Below are 14,721 nucleotides of genomic sequence, written 5' to 3' on the forward strand. Positions count from 1 at the left end.
AATATTACAAAAATTTTAAAGGTAATCTTTATACACTCTTTTCCAGCCATAGTTCAAAAGAGGCTAAAGAAAGAGAAGAAAGCAAAGAGAAAATTGCAGGAAGCTCTTGAATTTGAGACCAAACGGCGGGAGCAGGCAGAACAAACACTAAAACAGGCTGCTTCGGCAGAGAGCCTCAGGGTCCTGAATGGTGAGACCACGTCCATGAATGTGCAATCAACTTTTATTATTTTTAATCCTGAAAGGACAATTTCTATATGTGCTCGTGGTTTGGTATAGTTCTATGTCTTGTGATTCATTCTGCTAAGGTTAGAATGCTTATGACTGAAATCGTGGCAGAAAGAAGCCTTAGAAAATTGGCTTCATTTTCAAGCTGCTTCTACTGATCTGTTATTTAACAGTATCTATGGCCTGATATTGCCTTTCTGCTTAACTAAATCTTTTCCTACTGAAAAACGATAACATTAATCTAAGAACTTCCACCTCAGTCCACCTTATGAACAATATTACTTATCTATTCAAATCTCCCCTAGTTACAGTCTTGTTCAACCTTTAAAGGATGACAGAGATTTATGTGGTTTTAATTCAGCACCAAAGTAACAGGTTGCTCTTATTTTTGTAAAGGACAATAGGAATCAAATGAAATATATGTCACTCTTACCTCTCTGTGCTTTTAGACTCTCTGACCCCAGAGATAGAAGCTGACCGTAGTGGCGGCAGAGCAGATGCTGAAAGGACAATACAAGGTAGGAATTTGCAGGAGGCTATAAATCTGGATCTAGCTATATGAGTTTTCCTCCGCTTCAGCCTGCTATTCAAGCATGTAGCCTACCATCTGGGCCACATCAAAACAAGTTCAAACAAGGTCAAGTTCATCTTGCTTGTTTATATGAGTGAATTCATTTTGTGCTGATAGATTTTCTTTAAATTAACAGGTCATTTCTGTTTATACAATGCAATTAAAAAGAAATAATTAATTTCAAACAATGTATGATTTAATCTTGGACACAGTAAATATGTTTTATTGAGTGTTTGAAGCCTGATCTAATATAGGGAGGGTTTATAAGTTCCATACTACATAAAATCATAGATTATTCAAAAAGATTGTTACTAAAGTTTAGAAATGCATACTTGTTTTTGTGACAGTTACTCCAAGCTACAGGCAAAATTACTACTCGAATGCTAACAATAAATTAGATTGTTTAATTTCTATGCAGATTTCCAGCACTTATATATACCATTATATTAATTTCAATAATACAAATTTGCTAACCAAAATCATGTGAAGAATACTAAAAGGAATTTTATTAAATATTTATAAAAAGCTGTAGGAAAGGGAAAAACACAAGGTGCCATTTGTAACAAAACATCTATGCAATAAATTCACTCCTAACAATAGAATAAATAAAATAAAAGAACATCTTCCCAATTGTTTTATTTTGAATTTTAAGTTCATTTTTAGGGAATTATATCATTAATTACTTAAGTCAGCTCCAAAGTGTCATTCTTGGCTTAGTGTAAAAGAAATATAATTCTTTTTAATATTATAAGTACAATAGACAACAATCAGAAAATTACTAGGAGAAAGAATGTTAGACTTTTTACCTAGATTTATTTTACCTGAGATCATAGAATAATTAGTTTCTAGATGGCTAAGGCTCAAACTATAAATTATCAGGAGTCAGTTTCTTAGACATGTGAATAATACCATTTATGTAACTTTAAATGTAAAAATGACTTCAATTTTTAAAGCATTATAGAGTTCAGAAAAAAATATGTGTCCATTGTATTTAATTTATTCAAGAAAGCACATGAATCTCCAGGTAGGGAGAGAGATTTGATATATACAGAATGTTCAATGTGGTCCTAACTCAAAAATAATTATATATACACAATTCTCTAGGTGTATGAGAAATTCTTTGTTAGAAGTGAGAATTGATCAAGCAATGGATTTTTTTTTTATTTTAAAATATATTTTTTAGTTAAGCTTTGAGAGAGACAGAGACAAAAAAAAACAGGCAGAAAGAGAGTGAATATGAGCCTGCCAGAGCCTTCTGCCACTGCAAATGAGCTTCAGATGTACATGGCACATGGTGCACTTGACTTTATGTGGATGGGTACCGGGGAACTGAACCCGGGCCATCAGGATTTCAGGATTTGAAAGCAAGCACCTTCAACTGCTGAGCCATCTCTCTAGCCCTAAATTCTCTTTTGAAAATCACCTGAGTAAGATAGTGCATGTTATAATTTCACCACTTGGGAGACTGAAGCAGAAGGATTCAAAATCTGATGAATGCAGGGCTACTTGGTGAATTCCAGACCAGACTGAATCACATAGCCAAATCCTACCACGAAAATCACAAACAAAGCCAAATTACTTCTCATAGATCATATCTATGTCTGCTGTGCTTTGCTGGCAGCAGCATTTTGGTCATCAGTACAGCTATGTGGTTCTTCTTTCACTGCAAAATTCATATGCATTCAAATAAACACTTTAATGCTCATAAAGCCTTGTTGTATGAGTCTGAGCATTGATGCCACTAGACAATGGCAAGTTCTCCCTTGCTCATGGATTGGAAAAATTAATCTTTATATTCCAGAACTTAATAAACAGTATAGCAAAACTTTTTTTTTTTTTACTCAATTTCCACTAAATCGGCTCATTTTGCCCTTTTAATTATTTTTTAAATTATTTTTAATCATTGACTAAATTAATGTATTTGGAACCTCCCGAACAAAACAAAATTAACTGTGAATGAGATACATCAAAGAAAGATGAGTAGATTTAGTTGAATTCTGTTTAAGCACAGAATGAGGAAAACAAATAATAAGATAGAGCCCAGATTCACTGCTCATTCATAAAACATCCACATCATGCATTTGGAAGTCATGAGCACCCACTGCAACTCAGTTGTCCTGAAAAAAACCCAGTTTCTTGTTTCCTTCTTGTGCTTGCTCCCACTGCCTCTCAACCCAGGGACTATGATGTCCTCGGTAGCCTTTCTTACTCCCTACCCAACCATAACTGAAACCATTTTCTGTTCCAAAATAAACTCAACTAAATTGAGAAAAGAGAAAAGCCCACAATTTTATGCTTGCCATATATTTTCAACATTTCTACAATAACAGAAAAACACACTTGGCCAGAGAGTTAGTCACCTGGAAGTTGGGCTCTTAAATACTGCCAGGTAATTACTATCACTGAAGCTCCTCAGTTAGATTATTTGTTGCCTCACTGATGTTTTATATCATTGCTTCCATAAAAATTTTAAAAAGTAAAATAAAAGTGAGAAAGAGGAAATTAGAGTGGTTTAGGAAATATTAGTGGTTTTAGGAAATGTTCTGAAAGAAAAAGTATTCCAGAAAAGGTTAACTTTTGTTGATAAGGTAAATCAGCATGGCACAGGGACAAATTCATCCTTGTTGATATGTGAAATAACTAACCTTAGATCACTTGTAGCACTATTATGAATACAGAATACCAAAAGCCTCAAACAGCAACATGTTTTCAGGAACTGAATTGTATGGTACTAAACTTACATGCCTCGGACTTCAGCATATTTCTGTCATGATTTGTGTTGGAGTTTGAGAATTTTTAATTTTTAATTTTTTTATTATTTTTAAATTTTTAATTATTTTTTAATTTTTAATTTTTAATTTTTTATTATTTTTGTACTCAGTGAATACAGCCAAGTTGATACCATTATTAGCTTCATCCATGACTGACCCCCTCCACAGGGACCCTCCTTGTTGTGGAATATGGGTCGTGCATTATGGGGTTATCAATCAGTTAAGGGTAGAAGGAATTGTCTCTGTGCATCATGACCCAACGTGTGGCTCTGACATTCTTTCCGGCCCCTCTTCCACAAATTTCAATGAGCCATGTTTGGTTCATTTTAGATATTCTTCAGTGATGAGATCTTTGGAGCCTCTGTGTCTCTGGATATCTGGTTTGGTAGGATTTCCCAATTATTCTTAGTTTCAGCTGGGGCCCTTTTGAGGCATGATGGGCTGGTTCTTTCCTCAGGATCTGCATCTTTCTGAAAAAGAGAAGGAAATTCTCAGATGGAGAGAGTAAAGTTAGCACCAGATAAACGGTATAACCCTTGTTTCTTTGTTTTTTGTTTGTTTGTTTGTTTGTTTGTTTGTTTGTTTGTTTTTAAGAGAATGTAATACGTGTAGGCCTTCTTGTAGCCCATGATTGTTGGGACCTTGATAATGGTGAGCGGGCTCATTTTTGGATATGATTCTGACTTGTTTCCCAGCTCCAGCTATGGGTTCGGTTCCACTGAGCAGATCAGTTAGCCAAGTCAAGAGCAGCTGGTTTCCCCCCATAGCTGTGTGCCACTATGGCACTTGTGTGAGCATCATGTTATGTTGTTTGCTGCTGAGTAGTTTAGACCATGAGTTGACTGAACAGAAATGCTTCTTAATTTTTTTTAATGTTACACAATTTCATACATGCATTCAACAAATTTATGCCCCCCCCCACACACACTCTCCCTCTCTCTTCTCTTTTCTCCTTGCACTAAAAGCATTTTCCCCTCGTTTGGATTCCCATCCTATATCCATGACTTGTTTATTTTATGTGGGGTTTATTTTGGGCCCACTTATTTAAATTAGGATTGCTTACCTAAGCATGAGGTGAGTGACTAATTGCTGGAGAATGGTCAATCCTCCATTGGACAGACCTTTAAAAGACATGAGTTTTTATTTTCATAATATCATTTAAATACATAGAGCTCATATAAACAACTTGTGAGTAGTTTTTCAGTCCAGTGAAGAAAGAAACATCCTCCCAAAACTGCTCATCCCAAACTTTCTACCACAGTCCATATGAAAGCAGGGAAATCTACAACTTGATGGCTCTCTTAAGCTGAGCTCTGTTTTTAGGGTATTCTCTCTTCCTAGCCAATAACATCTGAAAGGATTCCTTCAAGTTATGTATTGTGAGAATTTATGTAAACATCTCTTCACCCCATTAGATATGTTTTAGCTTCACATAAGAACTTTCTAAACATATTTTTACCTATTTGTAAGAAAATATAGATAGTTGATAAATAGATAGATGGATGACATAGAGAGAAAGATAGAGAGCATATGGGCATAAAAAGGCCTCTTGACACTGCAAGCAAATTTCAGATGCATGTGCCATTTTGTGCATCTGGCTTTACATAGGTACTGAGGAATTAAACCAAGGCCATTAAGCTTCGTAAGCAAGCACCTTTAACCAGTAATCCACCTCTCCAGTCCAATAATTTGTAAATTTTAATTTGATTGTCTCACTGTGAACTCAAAATTCTATGCATAAAATGAATAATTATCTCCTGCTCTCCACAAACCTATTTTATGTGGTACTCACATATCAAATCAAATGTTAACTTTAATGCACAATAAGGAAGAATGGAACCTGATTTGCCCTCCTTCACTTCATCACTCTGTCTATATCCAGTCTTACCTCATTCCCCTGTATTCTACCATAATGGAATGTTTATTGTTATTTTCCTGATAGCCTCATTTAATTTTTTTACCTAACAGTGACATTTTACCCTCACTATTGTTTTTGACTTTCTCTTTCTTTACTATTGTGGTATGTATGTGCCTTGTGGAGTGTGTGTGTGTGTGTGTGTGTGTGTAGTGTATGCACATGTGGTGTGGTGCTCTTGCATGCGAAGACTGGAGTGGAAATTCTGGTGGCCCACTCCTTGCTCTTATACTGTTCTTATTTGAGTCAGACTCTCTTACTGATTACAATGGTTGCTGAGTTTCTTTGGTTTTGTTTTGATGAGCTCTGGTGATTCTCCTCTCTCTGTTCCCCTCCTTCACTTGGGAAACAGGTACACATGACCAGACTCAGCTGTTTATATGGGTCCTGGGGATTAAATTCAGGAGACATTTATGTCCCCTCAAGTGTTCATTCTTGCTCAGGAAGTACACTTAACTGGTGAATATTTCTCCAGCCATACTTATTTTATGTTTGAGGTTGTAGCTTAATAGTTAGCACAACCAGAAACATCATCCAACTCCTTCACCTGACCTTGGGATGCCTACCTGTTGCTAAGCGCCAGTTATATCTATTAGAGGGCATTACCACACTTTCCATTCTCCTCAGGAACAGGCTGCATTTGTAGAGCCTTGTTCGTGCAGTGGTGTTTGGGGTAGAACATATGCCTTCCTGTTTGTTCATGACTGCACGTCTGTTGTCTGTTATAATGACACACAGTGAGGCTTGCATGTATTTCCTAAAGGAATCAACTAAACATTGATAAATTTCGACCATGTTAGATCTTATGGATATGACAATTTTTGATCAATTTTTCATAATATAGTTGGAGAAAATGTTAAGAGGAAACAAATGATGATAGAAGTCTGACTAGGGAAATCAGAATTGACAAATTCTGGCAGAATTAATGTCCATATTTGGTAGCTAAAATAACAGCATGTACTCATTCTTATTTGCATTTGTAATGGAATTTAATTCTTTACACATTTGACTGAAGATTTGTGCTATGTAAATATTTACTTTTATCCAACTTTCTCCTTGAAATAAAAATCTTACTTCTAATCTTCTCATCACATTTAATAAATAACATGTCTTTCATTTGATTGCAACATATTAACCTTATTGATCTTCTCTAATGTGTTATTACTAATAGTTAAATATTCAACATTCTGATGTACAAATTCCACCACAGTATGGTAGAATCACATACACTGCTGTTTCATTTGTATATTTTATAGGATTTCCAAACTGTCTCAAAAGTTTTATGTTCCCAATAGCAGTTTTATCCTTTTACTTCTTAAGTAAAACCCTGCCATTATCAACCAGAAAAAAACTGTTAAAGTTAATGTAAATATAAACTTTAGTTCCTGTTACATCTTAGACAATCTTCAAGTTGTGCTTAAAAAATCTTGACTTCACTTGAAAGTACATCTCTTTTATTTACATCCAATAGCCAAAATCAAAACTACTTGGCTTTTTTATTCTTTTTTGACTGATCTCAGATCATAGAAAGCCAAACATTATTGCAATAAAAGGACATAAAAGACTTGCTTACACATTAACATTCTATTTTTTTTCAATTTAAAACTATCTTCTTTCTGCTTCCTAGATATTTGAAGATACATGATGACTATTAAAATTATTCATTTATTCAACAAATATATATCCTCCATTGATATTAGGCCAAGCTAATTTTTATGATGGTACTGCCTTAGTATTTTAAAAGGACTTTACAAGAAATCAAGTATCTTTATTGTGAAAACAAGGAAGCTGAGGCAAGGAGGGCAGATAACTTACTAAAGATCACACAGAATTTAACAGAGTGATGAAGATAATTTGGTCCAGTTGCTAGCTACTTCACAGAATTTTCTTCCTGAGTGCTTTTAGATTAAGATTGTTAAATGGTGCTCTCCTCTTTGCTTTAAAATAAGTGGCTATTATTATTATTTGACTCATAACTTCTAGCTCCAAAGCATCATTCCATACATACTGTATGTAATTCTTTTGAAGTAAGGGTTTTGTGTGTGTGTGTGTGTGGTCTTATGACAGGACATTTCTACTAAGAATAGGATGACTTTAAACATGCTATGTAGCTTAGGCTGACTTCAATCTTCCAATCTTTCACTCATGTGATTACAGGCCCGAATCCCCATGTGCAGCCTGCATTTATACACTTAAGAAGCTTCTACGTTGAATCTACCACTCAGTGAATTTCTTAGTCAAACATTTTCAGCATTTAAACTTCAGGATATTATGTATTTAATAAATATTTAAGTTTCTGATAGCCTTCCAGCTGCTATGATATATTTCTGAGCAGAACAACATGAGGAAAGATTTACTTTCATTCACATGTTTCAGCCCGTCGTGCTGTGAAAAGCATGGCACCTCACATCATGGACCCGGGAACTAGAAAGAGAAACAATGTCAACATGAGCAACTTTCTCCTTTTCTTCTTATATTCCTTCCAGCCCCTCAGCCAACAGAGTGTTCTAACCCAAATTCAGTGTATGTCTTCACTTCTCACTTAATTCTATCTGGAAATAAAAAAGCTTCACAGATATTCCTTGGGCTAATATACTAATATTCTAGGTACTTCTCAATATAGTTAAATTGAAAATCAAGATTAACCCTTACAACTGGGAACCAGTATTTATAGACACTTTCTTCTTTTCCTATGTAACATTCTGACTTCAAGGTAAAAGCTAAAACTAGAGTGGCTCATGAATTTCTTCCCTTGTCATTCACATAACTAGTTGGAGTGCTTAAGTCTCAATCTAGATTATGATTCCACTGTGCTCTGGAGACACTTATAGACACATCACTCACTGATGACTACATATTGTTGTTAATGACTTAAAAAAAATCAAAGCAGGAGAGATGGCTTAGCAATTAAGGTATTTGCCTGCAAAGCCAAAAGACCCAGGTGCACCTCAGCACCTCTAAAATACCCAAGACCTAAGTAAGCCAGATGCACAAGGTGACACATGCATCTGGAGTGTGTTTGCAATGGTTAGAGGCCCTGGTGTGCCCATCTTCTCCTCTCTCTCATTAATAAATAAATTTTAAAAATCAAAATGAGTTGAAGAGCTGGATCAGCAATTAAAGACATTTGCCTGCAAAGCCTAAGGACCCGAGTTTGATTCCTCATCAACAATATAAAGCCAGTTGCATAAAGTGGCACATGCATCTGGAGTTCGTTTGCAGTCGCTAAAGGCCCTGGAACAGGCACTGTCTGTCTTTGTATCCCTATATGCCTCTTGCTCTCTCTCTCTCAAATAAATAAAATTTTTAAAAAACAAAGTGATTTGCTATTATAGAATTTCTTTTAACTGAAAGTAATATTTTCATTCTTGCTTTATACTCTTTCATTAGACATTATTAATACAGTTTGTTTGTAGCATCCCCAACCATTCAGGAAAACCTCATTGTTAGCAAGGAAAATAAAGAATTGTTAAAAAATAAATGAATAAATAAATAAGAAATTGACTGTATGAATATAAAAAGTTTAATTATCTCTATAATGTAATGAATTATGATGCTTTAAAATGTTGATAGTACATTTTCTGTTCAGCATATGACACTTAGAATAGCTCTTGGTTTCTTCTGAGGTATAGGTTTGAATCAAACTTGATGAATAGTATCCCTAGACTGATACTTTAGCAAAGTTAATGTGAAACTTACTAAAACTGATCATGTTCAAAGTTTCTGTGAAGGTATAATTCAAATGATATTGACATATAATAAATAACTTCGTGCCAATTTCTATTTCTAGTGCTTCATATTAAAAAATAAAGTTTCCTGTTGGAGTTTGGGAGGAAAGGTTATTTAGCCACTGTTACAGAGCCTAACATTTAAGAAATACTAGAATTCTGGTTAGGATTTCCCCATGTACCTTACTGTATTTCCTTCTATAACAAGCCTTAATGTCCATGGTTTAAGGTGAGGATTAAATAAAATAAATACTGTGCAGGAGTACATACATAGTTAAGTTTTATAAATTCATAATAAATTTTATTATGCATTTACATGTTTAGTACACAGCTTGACAGCTAGTACACATTAAAGTGGTTATTTTTCTAGTATATGATTTATATTTTCATGATTAAAAACTCATTATTATTCAACAATATGGAATTACTCACATATTAAAGAATTTGTGTAAATTTTACAAAAAAAAACCTATTTTAATGACCTGAATCAAATTTGTGTTAAATATATTTTTATTTTATTTATTTATTAGAGAGAGAGAAGAAGAGAGGGAGGGAAAGAGAATGGGTACACCAAGGCCTGTAGCCACTGCAAACAAACCTGACACATGTACCACATTGTGCATGTTACTTATGTGGATCCTGGGGAATTGAATCTGGGTCCTTTGGTTTTGCAGGCAAGCACCTTAACCACTAAGCAATCTCAATCCCTCAAATTTCTTATATACATGAATTTGGATTACTACAAGCAGGAATAAACCTTATTAGATCAAAGAAAACTAGTAACGAGATAGTACTTAACACTAGATCTGGGCTGCCAGTACTCACTTTAGTTGAATCATTTAGAAATTAGTAGTCAACACAGAAATTACCATAATCTATATTTCTTTATCTGAAAATGTAAATCTGGGCTGGAGAGATGGCTTAGCGATTAAGCGCTTGCCTGTGAAGCCTAAGGACCCCGGTTCGAGGCTCGATTCCCCAGGACCCACATTAGCCAGATGCACAAGGGGGCCCACACGTCTGGAGTTCGTTTGCAGTGGCTGGAAGCCATGGCATGCCCATTCTCTCCTCTCTCTCTCTCTCTCTCTCTCTCTCTATCTATCTATCTATTTGTCACTCTCAAATAAATAAATAAAAATAAACAAAAAAATTTTAAAAAAGAAAATGTAAATCTTAGAACTATATTATTTGCACAAAAGAAAACAGGAACAAATTTGCCTCTAGTCCCTTGGCACTGATTTCTGGAGGTTTAGGCAACATTTCCGTGCAGTTGATCAATATATTATAGGATTGATTAAGCTGAAGAAAAGGTGATCTTGGTTAGAGGCAGGGACCAATAAACAGGCTATTGTTTCAGACTTATTATGAGTTAAGATTTATTACTCATTTAATTATAAATAAGGCTTTCTAATGTCAAATATAATCTTTCAGAAATACATATAAATTTCAATGTTTTATAAAGTAATAATTATGTTTTCTCATCATTTTAATATACAATTTATTTTTAGAGTTTTATGATATAAAATATATTTAAAGAATATATATAAAGAATACATTTTGTTTGTGAATGTATATGGATAGCTTTAAACTTCAAATGCTGAAAATATATTGTAGATTTTGTTGGAAATGGTTTTTATACATAGGTATAAATTAAACAGATTATATATGGAATTAAGCTTATTTACATTAACTCTTAAATTGCTAAAATAGTAATCTAGCATAATTACTCATAATTGTTATTTATATAAATATATTTCATAGAGCTTGTTTCCTAAATCACTGCTATATTTCTAAACCATTATTTTGGCTATAATTTCTATGTTAAATTATGATATTTCTTGGAAAATTTTAATGGTGGTTGTTTCACCTTTATTTATAGTTCAAATACTAGGAAGAATAAGTTATGACAAAGTAATTGGTCTTAATTTTAAATGTATTGTATATCACTTTCTGTTGCAATAATAACACAACATTGACACTCTAACAAGTTAAAAGACATAAGATATTACTTATGTCAAGAAATATCAAGGAGTGTGGCTTGGAATTAAAAGGTTAGAGAGAAAAAGTAGGCATTTGTAAATGCATTTGTGTCATTATTTGAACATCATTCTTAGATATCAAACTAATAATTTTATGAACACAGATATAATAGAATTAAATTAACTTTGCCATGAACATATTTGTGATATGGTCCAACCATCATCTAAAGACATATAATCTAAAAGAGTAGTTTTATTTATTCATTTGAGAGAGAAAGAAAGAGCGAAGGGGAGAGAGAGAGCTAGCAAATGAGAATGGCATGCAAACAAACTCCAGATGCATGTACCACCTTTATGATATGGCTTTATGGGGATACTGAGGAATTGAACCTGGATGGATCCTTGGGCTTTGCAGACAAATGCCTTAACTGCTGAGCCATCTATCTAGCCCTAAAAATAGTGTTTGATAAATGGAAATTGGGAAAACAATTAATAGGTGAGGTCCTAAATTTCAATGTTGGATCCATTTTGATTTAGTATCACAATTAGTGAAATAGAAGAGTGGTTAGACAACATGAATCAATGAAATTCACATATGATCCAAAGTTTCAAAGTTTAAATGCATCTGTGCCAACAGTATTGAATATGAAAAAGAAATATGGGGAATTCAGAGTGATGAAAGCACCACTGCAAGAACATTTAATTTTAACATGTACTTTTTGTAGTTTATTCTTTTATTTATTTGAGGGATAAAGAGAGAGAAAGAGGCAGAAAGAGAGAGAGAATGGGTGTATCAGGGTCTCTAGCTACTGAAAAGAATCTTGAGACACATGAGCCACCTACCTTTATGTGGGTAAAGCACCTTAACCACTTAGCAATCTCCCCAGCCCTTAAGATCTACTGTTAAAGAACTTGATAATGTTCATCAAAATGAATCATCATAGATACCCACTTATAGGATTTCGTATCAGTTTTTGTCAGTCATAAGATACAGGGCAAAGCAAAGTGTTAGCACATGTTTAAATAAGCTTGTCATTTAAGTTATATAGAAAAATATTTACTATATAGGTAATTGCTATCACTAATTAAGAATACCAAATAATTTTGGAAGTTTGTTAACCTGGTCAATCCATTAATTTCTTAAATTTTAGATGGGACATCTTCATATTCAAAGAAAGTTTACTTGCAATAGGTTTGTGCTTACAATGCCAAACCTTTATTAATGTACCTTGTATTCAATTAATTTGCTCATTTAAGATGGTGAGAGTGGAAAATATGTATAGTTTCTTTTGATGCTAAGGAAATTTACAGTTAATATTCACAAATCCAGCTTCTTCTTTTTGTATCCAGATTTAGCTAGGAAAATGTGCTGTACAACTTAGGCAACCCTAATAAACAGAAAGTCTTCTTTAAAATATAGCATGGATACAATTTTTGATATCAAAACATGTAATTATTTTTCAAGAGTCATAAGAGTGGTATTTAAGTATTTTAATTACGAAGGAGGAAATCTCTATTCATTAAAGTGTAAAATTTTATGAACAAAAAAATTGGGATACAAACCCATGATTACAAGAAATACATCATCACCTTTGATGGTATGCATATATCTAGCATTTGAGTCATATAACACTTTGATATAAATCTTCACTTGAACAAAAATTAAACCATCTTTATTTTAACTATAAATATGAAAATGCTTAGGATGCCTTATTCCACATACCATGGTTAGGGACAGAAAGCAGACATGCCACAATAATTTTTTTATATTTCTACTGTTCGAACCATATTAATGAGAACATCATTTTGGAGAACTAATTATTTCTATTTGTCTTGTGTCACACTTTCTAATTCCCCTATATTAGCACAGCCAAAGCAAATTAATTGCTTTTCCAGCGGTTGAACCTTGTCCAAGAATGAGCTCACATTCCCTTCCAGTTTCCCTGTTTGTGGGAGTGCATTGTGTCAAAATTTTCTCTGGATACTAAACACAGCCTTGAGAATACCTTTACATATTTCTGTGTGCTCACTTGATGGAATTTGTAAGTTTAAGTGACCCGCCAGGAAAGATAAAGTTCTTAGCTGCAAGATTATACATCAAAACAGTTAAAGTGAAATTAAAATTAAATGAATGAATCTCACTGAAGCAAAAAAAGCAGTAATTAATGGTTCCCTTAATTGTCTTCATAAAATATTTGCATGGGTCTAATTTGCATAATTTGCATGTATTAATTAATCTTTCAAAGGAATTTTGTGCTGAGAGAAGCCAAAAAATCTCTTTGTTTTATTTAAGATCTAATGAAATATTTATCTTCTTTAATGAACTTCTCATCTTCATTAAAATAAAAATTGCAGAAGTTTGTATGTTTTAAATGTTTTTATAATTGAAGTATTCAAAAAGATCTCTTTAGACTTTCAGCAGCTAAAAAACAAACACATTATTTAGCATTCAGTATCATTTTAACAAAGGCAACATGATAAAAAAAAAAAGGAAGGTTCAATCTCACTTAGTCAAAGGTGGCAAATCAATTGGTAAATGAATAAAGCTCGTTAGTTTGAAAAATAAGATTGATAAAGCCTGGTGATTTCTTGAAATGGCAGTGTTATTTTTATAGCTGAACTACTAGGCAACTAAATGTATGGGTGAGAAAAATCAGTATGTTTAATTGTTTGGGAAATGGTTCATTGGTTGAAAATATTTTAGCTGCTCCAAAGAAATGAGTCCACAAACATTCATCTGTTATTATTAACCGATAGATTGTCAGTATTTTGGGCAGCAGTTACCCAGTCCCAACTTCATCCTAAATCTGCCCACTGAAGGCTTGCAGCAGGGGTTTCAGATCTCACAAACTCAGGATCAGAGTGAGAACCAAAGACGTGCCTTGGAAGGGATGAAATGCAGTCTCCTCTCTTGCCAAATTGTATGTACTCCCAGCAACAGAGAGAATGTTAGGAGAGGGCCTGGACGTTCAAAAGACATAACGGAAGGGAGATACTGATCTGTTCTCAGAAATTATTCTTTTCACACAGTGGTCTTTCAGGATATTATTATGCAGAGCAAGTTCATTTCCAAAGCAAAATGAACTATACATACCTTTTTTTCCCCTTTTATGTCATGGACCTCCATATCATGCTATCAAGCCCCTTTCATATAATATTTCAGGCAACTGAGGCACAACAATATAAACTGCATGAATTCCACAGTGAACTCAGGACCTCTTGAGTCCTTATGTCTCTATATGCCTTGTTTCTTACACAGCAGCCATCTTTTGATCTCACATTAATTTATGAATTGACTGTGAGGAGCTCACTGTTACACTCGATAATGAGGGTAGCATAAATTTATAAGACTTAAGATTCAAAATGCAAATATATAGTCCTTTTCATATAAAGTTTAGTAATGTGTTAAAAATCAATTAAATTGACTTTGGGTTTACTGTATGGCTCATCTCTAGTAAAAAGGCATTTCCATCTAGCCAAGGTTATTTCCTGATCTCATAACCTCCCCCCATTTGAACTTTGTCAAGAA

The 14,721-nt window shown here is 33.8% G+C and overlaps 1 protein-coding gene across 1 annotated transcript in view; it reads left to right on the forward strand.

Moving 5' to 3' along the window:
- The window catches only part of Dach1 (dachshund family transcription factor 1), a 441,649-nt gene that overhangs the window by 397,895 nt on the left and 29,033 nt on the right, over positions 1-14,721 (forward strand). The window contains exons 10-11 of the mRNA XM_004651017.2: positions 47-190; positions 678-746. Coding sequence (XP_004651074.2) covers positions 47-190; positions 678-746 — 213 coding nt within the window. The remainder of the gene's footprint in view (positions 1-46; positions 191-677; positions 747-14,721) is intronic.

This window comes from Jaculus jaculus, chromosome 3 (genome assembly GCF_020740685.1).
Source record: "Jaculus jaculus isolate mJacJac1 chromosome 3, mJacJac1.mat.Y.cur, whole genome shotgun sequence".
NCBI classification, from domain to species: Eukaryota; Metazoa; Chordata; class Mammalia; order Rodentia; family Dipodidae; genus Jaculus; species Jaculus jaculus.